At 31.6% G+C, this 11,703-nt stretch overlaps 1 protein-coding gene across 2 annotated transcripts; it reads left to right on the top strand.

The window, feature by feature from the left end:
- The first annotated feature begins 2,328 nt into the window (after positions 1-2,328).
- On the top strand, positions 2,329-10,024 carry LOC119677789 (pyruvate carboxylase, mitochondrial-like). 2 transcript variants are annotated; one of them, XM_038089309.1, is made up of 9 exons: positions 2,329-2,382; positions 2,442-2,566; positions 2,648-3,537; positions 3,592-4,211; positions 5,481-5,528; positions 6,060-6,457; positions 8,056-8,315; positions 8,382-9,411; positions 9,467-10,023. In XM_038089309.1, the coding sequence occupies exons 2-9, from the start codon at positions 2,468-2,470 to the stop codon at positions 9,713-9,715; spliced, it is 3,594 nt and encodes a 1,197-aa protein (XP_037945237.1). In that variant the 5' UTR covers positions 2,329-2,382; positions 2,442-2,467; the 3' UTR covers positions 9,716-10,023. The 2 variants fall into 2 exon arrangements, with proteins under 2 accessions (XP_037945237.1, XP_037945238.1); XM_038089310.1 differs by lacking the exon at positions 5,481-5,528 and having other exon boundaries at positions 9,467-10,024.
- The last annotated feature ends 1,679 nt before the right edge of the window (positions 10,025-11,703 follow it).

The following is an 11,703-nucleotide window of genomic DNA, read 5'->3' on the forward strand; positions in this document are numbered from 1 at the left end:
GTCTCAAAAAAATTATTTACGAATAATTTAATAAAAAAAGTATTTCCAAAAGATCGCTGGTGTTAGGTCTTCGGTAATACTCGAAACAGCTGTTTGGTCAGTCAAAAATTTAATTAATTTATAAATAATAAAATGTTGTAATTTACTACTGTTCAAAATACCTAATAATAAAAATATTATATAGCCCCCATTCAATGTAAATGACATTCAACGAACAGCTACAAAACTTTCATTTAATTGTAAACTTTTTAGCCTCACTTATTCTGTTGACCGTGAACACAACAGATTTATTCATAACGAATTTTTACTACTTTGTATATTTAAAGTAAGCTCATAACAAAATTTGCTAAAAATACTTCTAATAGATAACTTCTGTCTCGTCATAGCAGTAATATATCCAAACTCGACAACCGTATTAGATAGTTATGTAAAAAGATTGTCGAAAGAAAATAAAAGATCGTCGACATTATAAATTCACAACGTACAAAAACATATGATGTAATTCCCAGATGGCGCTAAAACAGACTTAACGTTAAACTAACATAATTGAAGCGCCACTGACTTAAACTATATAATCGGAATACTTTTTGGACTGAATTTATATTAAATTATGAGATAATTAAAATATTAGAAAATATATTCTAAAATTGTGAATAAATTAATATAATATTATTATATTAAAATAAAAATTTGCTCTTAAAGTCTTCGATGATTTTTTCTTAAGTTTGAAGTCGACTATAATTTTTTTTAAAACTTTATTACAATTGGAATTTAATTGAATATATATTGAATCTGATATAATCGTTTCTAAAATAATAATTGCATCCAACAATTCTGTATTAGTATTTATTGTCGACTTATAGGATTATGTCGCTAGTGCTTGTTATCCTTAATATATTATCTTTAAACTAAATAAATAAATTAATAAACATTCAAATTATTATATATATACCTTATTCCAATCTCAATTTTTAGACCATTTTTAGTAAAATTTAAATAAAAAAAATAAAATTGTATTAAATTATAATCAACTCAATGTTCTGTATTAGATTTAAAGCATTAAATCAAGTAATTCCATTTCCATTCATTTAACCTTCTATTTGAAAGCGATAACCTTAAACAGTTGAACAATTTAGAATCTTAAATTATTTTACAAAATTAGCGAAAACAAATAATAACGCAAATAGTCTATAAACCAGTAAGTAACGCTTTCAAAATTTTAGTGTTTTTCTTTCAAATATTAAAGCACAAACACAAGCAAACAATCGACCACATAGCATACAGTGGGGCAAATACAATTGCCCCACTGAATATTTTTCAAGAAAAAAAAATTAATTTTTCAAGAATCTTATTAACTCCCATTGGGTGATTTCCTATTTTGATTTTAAATCTCACCTATGTTTTTCGATCACTTTCTTCGATTTTTGGATTAGCACTCGTATTATTAGAGTGAATAAGGATGCACATGCCCGTGGGCCATGCTTTCGACAGCCATGATATAGGATATAAATAGGTATATAATTACTTGCAAATTTTTTGTACTGATTTTCTACTAAGTGAGGTCTTAGTAAACAAACTACAAGCTATGTATCTATATCTGTTAAATTTGATTCACAAACCATTTTTAACCATCTTGCGGATCACCGAGTGAGAACCACTGATATAGAGGATACAACACAGCACATATTCTCCTAATTAGTTTCAATTTCTTTTTTAATTGCTTTGTTGATTATTATCAAGGGAGTTTCGAAGTAGTTATGTGTAAGCTACTATAGTATTTGTAATGGATGATACTCCTTTATTCCTACTAATCACCTTTATTTGTTTTTGAACAAAGTCGTTTTCATATAAATTTGTAATACATGTTCCATTTTTTATAGCTTGTTACCACACAATATATTTAGAGATGGTCTATTAAGTTTTCTTATTCACATCATGAATTACATAAACACCCAACTTCTTTTAATAACAAGTTTCATTAAAGTTTTAATTTTGATTACAAACAAATTACAAATTAATTAAAAAAATCAATCATTTTTAGTCTTCGGAAATATTTAAGAGTTTAATTTAACCGTACAAAGCTTTTAAACTGCAACTGTCAGGCATTGAATCCTGTTAATTTTGGAGTGGAGACTTAGGTGCTATATATGTATATTATACCTATAACTGAGGTGCTATACTTAGGTGTTTTATTCTTACCCAGAACAAATTTAGAACGAATTAGAAAACTTATATAATTTTATAAAATTAAAATATATTCTCTATTTAATGAAATAATTTATTGTAGTATATATTTTATGAATAATTAATTTTTCTTTCCCTCTCTCTATTTGTAGTCTCATACAACAACGACTGCCGACAATATTAAAAATACTTCTAAGTGTAAGAAAATTTCATATACATATTAAAATAATTATATTACATATTATTTTACATATTAGCAATTATTGGAACTACTTAAATCAAAATGTTTATACCAGTTGCACATAGAGCTTTTAAGTCTCTCCGACAAACCACACCCCGTGTTCGCATATTTCTTATAAATAAAAATGCCTATTCTAGTCAGGTAAGTTTATAGGATGCTTCTTGTATTTTCCTCTGAGTTGTAAAAGAAATACAATTTTTAAAAAATTTAAAAAACATCTAGGTTGAATATAAACCCATACGTTCGGTGCTTGTTGCCAATCGTGGCGAGATCGCCATACGTGTCTTCCGTGCTTGCACTGAATTGGGTATTAAGTCCGTTGCTGTTTATTCGGAACAAGACAAAATGCATATGCATCGTCAAAAAGCTGATGAATCATATTTAGTTGGCAAAGGCTTACCACCTGTTGAGGCATATTTAAACATTCCCGAAATTATCCGTGTTTGTAAGGAAAACGATGTTGATGCTGTGCATCCAGGCTATGGATTTTTATCAGAACGGAGCGATTTTGCTCAAGCCGTTATCGATGCTGGTCTTCGATTCATTGGCCCCTCACCAAAAGTTGTGCAACAAATGGGTGATAAGGTGGCTGCACGTGTTGCGGCAATTGAAGCCGGCGTTCCTATTGTACCTGGTACAGATGGTCCAGTAACTACCAGCCAAGAAGCAATGGAATTTTGTAAAAAACATGGCCTGCCTGTTATTTTTAAAGCTGCATATGGTGGTGGCGGACGTGGCATGCGTGTTGTGCGCAAAATGGATGAAGTTGAAGAATTATTTCAACGTGCTAGTTCCGAAGCCAAGGCAGCATTTGGCAATGGTGCTATGTTTATAGAAAAGTTTATTGAACGCCCACGTCATATTGAAGTACAACTATTGGGAGATAAAGCCGGTAATGTTGTACATTTGTTTGAACGCGATTGTTCAGTACAACGACGTCATCAGAAAGTAGTGGAAATCGCTCCAGCACCGCGTTTATCAAAGGAAGTACGTGATAAAATGACCGAAGCAGCTGTACGTTTAGCCAGGCATGTGGGTTACGAAAATGCAGGAACTGTTGAGTTTTTGTGTGATGAGTCTGGTAACTTCTACTTCATTGAAGTTAATGCTAGGTACGAATATATAACTTTATAATTCTGAACCTTTTTATGTATAATATTTTTTAGATTACAAGTGGAGCACACTGTAACCGAAGAAATAACTGGCATTGATTTGGTACAATCGCAAATACGCGTTGCAGAAGGCATGACTTTACCGGAACTTGGTTACACTCAGGAAAATATTAAACCACGTGGTTATGCTATACAGTGCCGCGTTACAACAGAAGATCCTGCCAATGATTTCCAACCTAGCACTGGTCGTCTTGAGGTGTTCCGCTCTGGTGAAGGTATGGGTATCCGTTTGGATAGTGCTTCCGCCTTTGCCGGTGCCATCATTTCACCGTACTACGATTCCCTCCTTGTTAAAATTATATCGCATGCCAGTGATTTACAAAGTTCTGCCTCAAAAATGAATCGTGCATTGCGCGAATTTCGTATTCGTGGTGTTAAAACAAATATACCATTTCTGTTGAACGTTTTAGAAAATCAGAAATTCCTACACGGCGTACTGGACACATACTTTATTGATGAACATCCCCAATTGTTTAAATTCCGCCATTCACAAAATCGTGCTCAAAAATTACTTAATTATATCGGTGAGGTATTGGTCAATGGACCACAAACTCCTTTGGCTACTGGCTTGAAGCCTGCCGATGTAACTCCACATGTACCCGAAGTGCCTTTAGGTAAGTACAATTTTCGCCTTTATATGTGAAATTTGGCTTCAGTGTTGCTAGCAGCAAAGTTCTATGACTTTTTTAAGTTTTCCTCTTTCATAAACACATTTTTCTATTCAAGCTTTAAGATAAAGGAATATCATACAATAAAAATTCTTTTTTGAAATATTTCATTAAGTAAAAGTATATTACTATCAAAAAAGACTTCAATAAAAAGTAGTTTATTTAGTTTTTTTATATAATTGAATGCTCTTGGAATAAATTCATTATTGACATATTTTACTGTACCTATGTGCCTATTTATATTGCCCATAAACTTGCAGTTATTTATACTTCCAGTTCATGGTAATATGTAAATTTACAGAAGTAGGGGCAGTGCCTGGTTGAATATAAGTGATGCCATAATGAAATAGAATCAATTTTGTTTACATTATACGAACAAATTCTTGTCCTGAATGCGAAATACTATTAAAACAATGGACATGACCCCTGTCAGTATATTCTAACCTGTTAAAGCTTGAGAACGCATAATTGCATATACGTCTACAACTTTCAAAAAAAAAAACTCACATGTAAACGAGAAAGATCACCTTTAGCTGGTAGTCCTTACTATATGCTCTAATATAACATGTATAAATAATTATAAGATTTATATTGGTAAGCACAAACATCTTCCAAAAATTTCTTTCAAGTTGATTATAGTGGCATGGGAAAATTTTAGTTTCAAAAAAAAATTCTGATATTCCACTTGTTTAAAAGAGGATATAACCTTCCTCGAAATTGACTACCCGATAAAAGTTTATGATACGATACAACACATTCTTTTATAAGGATGTGTTCTCCCACCCTTTCATAAACAAATACTCCAGTATATAAAAGAAGTTTATAACTAATATTGAAAGCTCTCTTACTTCTCTCCTTTTCATACTTTCCCATCTACTCACCTATCTCTTTCTTTTTCATAGCTTTCCAAACCTATCTGTTAATAAGATGATACATCCTTTATCTTAAAGAGTCGTACTCACATTACTAGCGCATGCTTAGCACTGAGAAATAGTTCTGCACTATTTTTAGTAGATCAGTAGATATATTTCGATCGATTTTTTTACTGTTCTTGAACTTTTCTTTGATTCTTTGATTCTTTTATTTTATGTTCTTTTTAATAAATTCTATTATTTCGTTTTCTTTTTATTGTAAAATTCTGTATCATTTTGTAATTAACAAAAATTCGAAAAACAAACACGTTTACATATAAACTTTTAATACCAATATGTGAAGATCTATCGCCTGAGGCACTATTGCGTGAAGAGCGTGGCGAAGCTAAAGGTATGTGAAAAATACACTTGAAAAAATTTTATTTGATATTAAAGAAAAATTTTTTTTTCAAAATTATCATAAGTTCACAAATTTATTTATAATTATCTTTTGGCATTTTGGTTGAATATTTTTAAATTTTACATGATTTTAATGGGACTTTGGAAAATTTATGTTATTTTTATAATTATATTTTGCGTATTTTTTAATAAAATTTTGAGCAATGCGTTTAATTCTTTAATAATTTCATTAAAGCTCAGCTTAAGCTATTAATATAATAAGCATTTTTGTGCAATTGTATATATTACAATAAATTCTTATAAACTTTATTTTAAAGAAAACGCTTGCCGTTATCCGAATTTCTGGAATCTGTAAAGAGCTTGCAAGAAGCTTGCAGAGCTAAATGCAATGATAAAAGCATACGTTTTCAATTGATGAATATTCTTATGTAATATATTTATTTAAAATTAATTTATTTTTTTCTCTTATTCCCTCCATTTAAAAAATCTCATTGTGTTTTATAAAATCAAAAACATTACACAGTCACGGAACCCCCAAAAGGATTACGAGGCATACTCAAGTCTCAGGGTCCTGAGGCATTTGCCAAAGAAGTACGTTCTCGTAAGAATTTAATGCTCATGGATACTACCTTCAGAGATGCTCATCAGTCACTATTAGCTACACGTGTACGATCTCATGATCTATTAAAAATTTCACCATTTGTTGCTCACAAATTCAATAATCTATACTCTTTGGAAAATTGGGGTGGTGCTACTTTTGATGTTGCTCTACGTTTCTTGCATGAATGTCCATGGGAACGATTGGAAGAAATGCGTAAACAGATACCAAATATACCTTTCCAAATGTTGTTACGTGGTGCCAATGCTGTCGGTTATACCAGCTACCCGGATAATGTTGTGTACAAATTCTGCGACTTAGCGGTATGTTTACATAAAGATATTGTACATAAAATAGTAAATTTTTTTCACACAAAAAATATTATCAATCATCAATATTAATTAAAACAAGAAATATATAGTATCTTAACGTATACTTTTGCCCAAAAAAAAGTTTAGATATCAATATTGTGTGGAACATTAGGGTGGCTCACGTTATAAGGGGGAAAATTAAAAATGAAGTTTTGAATGAGCGCACCCCCTAGGAATATACCATTGACCAAAAAAATGATATTCCCAAAGTTTTGGAACAATAGGATTAAAAATGACGTTGCGCCACTCGAGCAAAGTTGGGGTTTCAGTATAAAAAACAGAAATTTTTCAATTCAAGGTCATTTTTATCTTTGCTACTTGTTTCAACAGTTATTAATATATACTCATTTGATAGATAATTAAAATATCTTTTTAATAAGATAGTGATGAGCAAAATCGGATAAAAATTATGCACAAAACACAATAATTAGTTGAGCGACTGTGCTCTGTTTTCTATTTCATACCTTTTAGCTGGCATGCACAATTACGTAATATGTATATACTACGATTTAGTTAATTATTTATAAAAAATTATAATATCGAGAAACCCCTTTTTTTAGTAATTAATATATTGTGTTTATTATGTTTTATAACATAAATCTGACTATGTCAGAAAGGGGCACAGTGCCCCTTTCATAAAGAAGATTCAAAAATTATTAACAGGTCACTTTAAAGAAAACCACTATCATCACATAGATACGGCTGTCCTGGCACAACTCAGATAAGATCTAATCAAGCAAAACATCAGTAATTTAAATCGTGGGAAGAGATCCAATATAACGCTTTGACTGATCGGTATGGTGATATTTTCTTTTCGCATTTAGTGCTGACCAAAGGTGATAAAATTGCCAGGATATATTATACATTTTAGGTTTAAATATAGCATTCGTTTCTCTTGGACTATATATTTACATACTATTAGAATATAACAACCAGAGTCACTACGTACTCGACATTGTTGTTTAAAATAGATACAATGGTAGTGAAAGTCTTTTAAACTATCCCGAATATATATTACGGCTACTGATAAACAGTAAAAGATCGGGAACTTCAAGTTTCCAGATCTTTATTTGTCTGATTAATTCAGCTGAAGGCACTGAATTTGTTTGCTGGCAGTCCTAGGATACGAGCAAAAAAGATAGATGAATGTAGTTAATATATCCATCTATCTACAAACTACATTTGAGGCAGTAAAATAATTAAGTTAACCCATAATAATTTATAAAAGTGAAATAAAAAATTAAAATGAATCTTAGCAGAAATTCATACACTGAGATTACTAATCAAATAACGCCAAGTGTCTGGATAGTGCTCCGATCTATAAAAATAACATGATACAGTTAAATAGAGCAATAACATTTTAAATTTTTTTTAATCAGATCTTACTATTCGTCGCTAAGTTTAGCTACAAACTTATTTATATTGTCACAGTTGTTTTTAATTTATTATTATAAAATAATAATTTATAAGATAAGGTATTACGTTACTATGTAAATCAAAGTTTTATATAGATATCGCTGTAAAATACTTATATTTGTTTTTACTTTCAGGTTCAAACTGGCATGGATATCTTTAGAGTATTCGATTCCCTCAACTATTTGCCAAATTTAATTTTGGGTATGGAAGCTGCCGGTAAGGCTGGTGGTGTTGTAGAAGCTGCGATTTCGTATACAGGTGATGTCAGTGATCCCAAACGTACCAAATATGATCTTAAATACTACACTAATCTGGCTGATGAACTAGTTAAAGCAGGTACACATGTTCTTTGCATTAAGGATATGGCTGGTCTATTGAAACCTCAAGCTGCCAAGTACGAATCTTAATATTAATTTTATTTAAAAAAATATTTATAAAAACACACTAATTTTATATTTAGATTGCTTATAAGCGCTATACGTGAAAAGCATCCAGATGTGCCAATTCATATACATACACACGATACCTCAGGTGCTGGTGTAGCTTCTATGTTAGCTTGCGCTGAAGCTGGTGCCGATGTTGTAGATGTTGCCGTCGATTCTATGTCCGGCATGACTTCGCAGCCAAGTATGGGTGCAGTAGTTGCTTCACTACAAGGTACCGCACTTGATACCAATTTGGATTTGCGCGATGTGTCCGAATATTCAGCTTACTGGGAGCAGGCACGTACATTGTATGCCCCATTCGAGTGCACAACTACCATGAAATCAGGCAATGCTGATGTTTATTTGAATGAAATTCCTGGTGGTCAATATACAAACTTGCAATTCCAAGCATTTTCACTCGGCTTGGGTGATTTCTTTGAGGATGTCAAAAAAGCTTATCGGGAAGCTAATTTGTTGCTGGGAGACATCATTAAGGTAACGCCATCATCAAAAGTTGTTGGTGATTTGGCACAATTTATGGTGCAAAACAAATTAACAGCCGATCAAGTATTAGAAAAGGCCGAAGAACTCTCATTTCCCAAATCAGTAGTAGAATATTTACAAGGCTCAATTGGTACACCACATGGTGGTTTCCCTGAACCCTTACGCTCTCGTGTCTTGAAAGATATGCCACGGATCGAAGGACGTCCTGGTGCAAATTTGGAATCTCTTGATTTTGAAAAACTTAAGAAAGAGTTAAAGGAATCTCACCCACATGTATCAGATCGTGATGTTATGTCAGCTGCCTTGTACCCTGCAGTTACAAATGATTATTTGTTCTTCCGAGAGAGTTATGGTCCAGTAGACAAATTAGATACACGTATTTTCTTAACTGGTCCCAAAGTTGGAGAAGAGTTCGAAGTTAAATTGGAGAAAGGTAAAACCTTAAGTTTGAAAACATTAGCCATGGCTGAAGATTTAACACCAAACGGAGAACGTGAAGTATTCTTTGAAATGAATGGCCAATTACGTTCAGTGCTGATACGTGATAAGGAAGCTGTTAAGGTAAAATTTTGTTGAATCGTATTAAATTTTCTAATACACAATTCTGTTTTTATAGGAATTGCACATACATCCCAAAGCCTCGAAGACCAATAAAAGCGAAGTTGGCGCTCCCATGCCCGGCACAGTGATTGACATACGAGTAAAGGAAGGAGACAAAGTAGAAAAAGGGCAGCCATTAGTAGTGCTATCGGCCATGAAAATGGAAATGGTTGTTCAAGCACCGAAAGCTGGTGTTGTGAAGAAACTTGAAATAACCAATGGCATGAAATTGGAAGGTGATGACTTGCTAATGACTGTGGAGTAAGAATTGTAAAAGAATTGTTACTGTGAATTTGTGAAGTTTGTTTAAAACGTTTTTATCCTATCATGTAGAAGACATTTAAGATGTGAAAAAGGAATATATTAAAATAAATTTTATAGTTAGATTTTACATAGCGTGTTTTGAGGATATTTATAATTAATGTATTACTCTGAACATATATGTAATATATTTAAACAGTTAGAAATTGTTTTTAAATTATAATTACACGCACAAGACATTTAAATGTGAAACTATGTTATTTTGAAATAATTTATATATATTAATCTGTTATGAAATTGTAATTATATGTATGTATGTAATGTTAAGTGTTATGCCGTAAGTGTACTATAAAAATTAATAAAAAATTTTTTTATAATTTCTTAAGGTTTTACTTATTGTTACAATCTCTCTTGTTATTATATTATGTTGAGGCTAGTTGAGTCAGTGCACTGAAACACTTTTACTCTCTTTTAACTATGAAGTTTCTTCATAACCCTTCTTTACACCTTGACTGGATTATTGTTTATCACTTCATCAAACTAAACAATAACTGCATTCCTCCCTGAAGAGCCTGTAACCATTCTAAGATTCGATAACGCGGTGTTGGCAAGCCTGTCAGTTTTCGTAAATAATTTCAGGGTTATATCCTTTACGTATTATTTGATCAGATCAATCTTGAGGTCCCTGAGGATATCATTCATCCTAATGTACCATTGTACCTTGAAAAGTCTTGTCAGAGCCTGGCTTTGTACAATTTCTAGCTGGCGAATAGTAATGTTTGAGGCTTTGCTAAACGCTACACATTCTTATAGAAGTGACGGTGGAATTATTTGGTTATATAACAGCTTCCCGTTCAATATATCATTTATATATACATATGTGTATAATAAAGTATATAGTAAAAATTATCTTAAACAAAAACAGACATAAGTAATGTGTTAATTTAGTTTTTATTCAGATTCTAATTCCTTTATTTAGCTAACTAATTATTTGAAACCCATGAGATACTAGAGATACTCCACTGTTAAAGACGATAAGCTCCACTCGGGAAATTAACTAATATACTCCGCCTATTATTTTACACCAATATTGTCTAAAATTCTGGAGGAGTTACGGTTCTTACATCGCTACTTATTAATGTTCTCTTCCAAATACAATTTTTTAAAATAAGCTAGATCATCAGAGAGATTATGGAAAAATTGGGTTTAAATGTTGGAGATAGAATGTGGAATTAGGTTAATATGCTAAACATAACCTGAGACGCAGTCATACATCAACAGAGTACAGATTTATTTGTAAGTTTGGACATGGAAACAGATGGACAACATCATGTGGAGTTGAGTTGTCACTAGGGCATAAGACCAAGCAGTACTTGGTAGATTCTGTTGAGTAATGATTGCTTCTCTCATTTACCCATTTATCACTCTGTAATATTATCGTTTCGAATAGAATTCTGATACATTCACACCAAAATCAGTTACTTAAGTTCATTCTTCTAGAAAATATTTCTAGAATAAAACAATCAAATTTTTGCTACAAATTTATTTTTATTTTATACTCACTTTAGCTTTTCTGGGGATATTAGTAGATTTTATTAAAAATCTTTCTTACTCTGCTAATACAGAAAACACAGAAAAGTTCCATAATTTTAAGACTTTACTTTCTAGACACGCGTCCATATATTGAAAAACATGAATAAATAAGGTGCTGAAGTTTTATTCCAATTTATCTTTATTCAATACACGTTTACTAAAGATTCAAAGAAAGTGAACCATATAGAATATGTATAAAAATATTACTTAACAAACTATAAATTTGCAAATCTGGTCTTATATTCAACACGTCAAAAAATTATTATTAACTATTATTAAAATTGATTTATATACAATTAACAATAAATTCCAAAAAACAAAGCTCATTTTTCAACTCCGTTGCCCGATTGAAATGTCGCTGAGTATAAGGCGTAATAACTTCGACCATGTTGCTCGTAT

Source organism: Teleopsis dalmanni, chromosome 2, assembly GCF_002237135.1.
Source record: "Teleopsis dalmanni isolate 2A chromosome 2, ASM223713v2, whole genome shotgun sequence".
NCBI lineage: Eukaryota > Metazoa > Arthropoda > Insecta > Diptera > Diopsidae > Teleopsis > Teleopsis dalmanni.

What these genes read in the sequence shown, in the direction of transcription:
- LOC119677789 (XM_038089309.1), top strand. Translation starts at nt 2,468, where the DNA reads ATGTTTATACCAGTTGCACATAGAGCTTTTAAGTCTCTCCGACAAACC. An exon ending in AGAGCGTGGCGAAGCTAAAG is followed by an intron (nt 5,529 to 6,059) that starts GTATGTGAAAAA and finishes AACATTACACAG; the next exon opens with TCACGGAACCCCCAAAAGGA. An exon ending in TTGAAACCTCAAGCTGCCAA is followed by an intron (nt 8,316 to 8,381) that starts GTACGAATCTTA and finishes TTTTATATTTAG; the next exon opens with ATTGCTTATAAGCGCTATAC.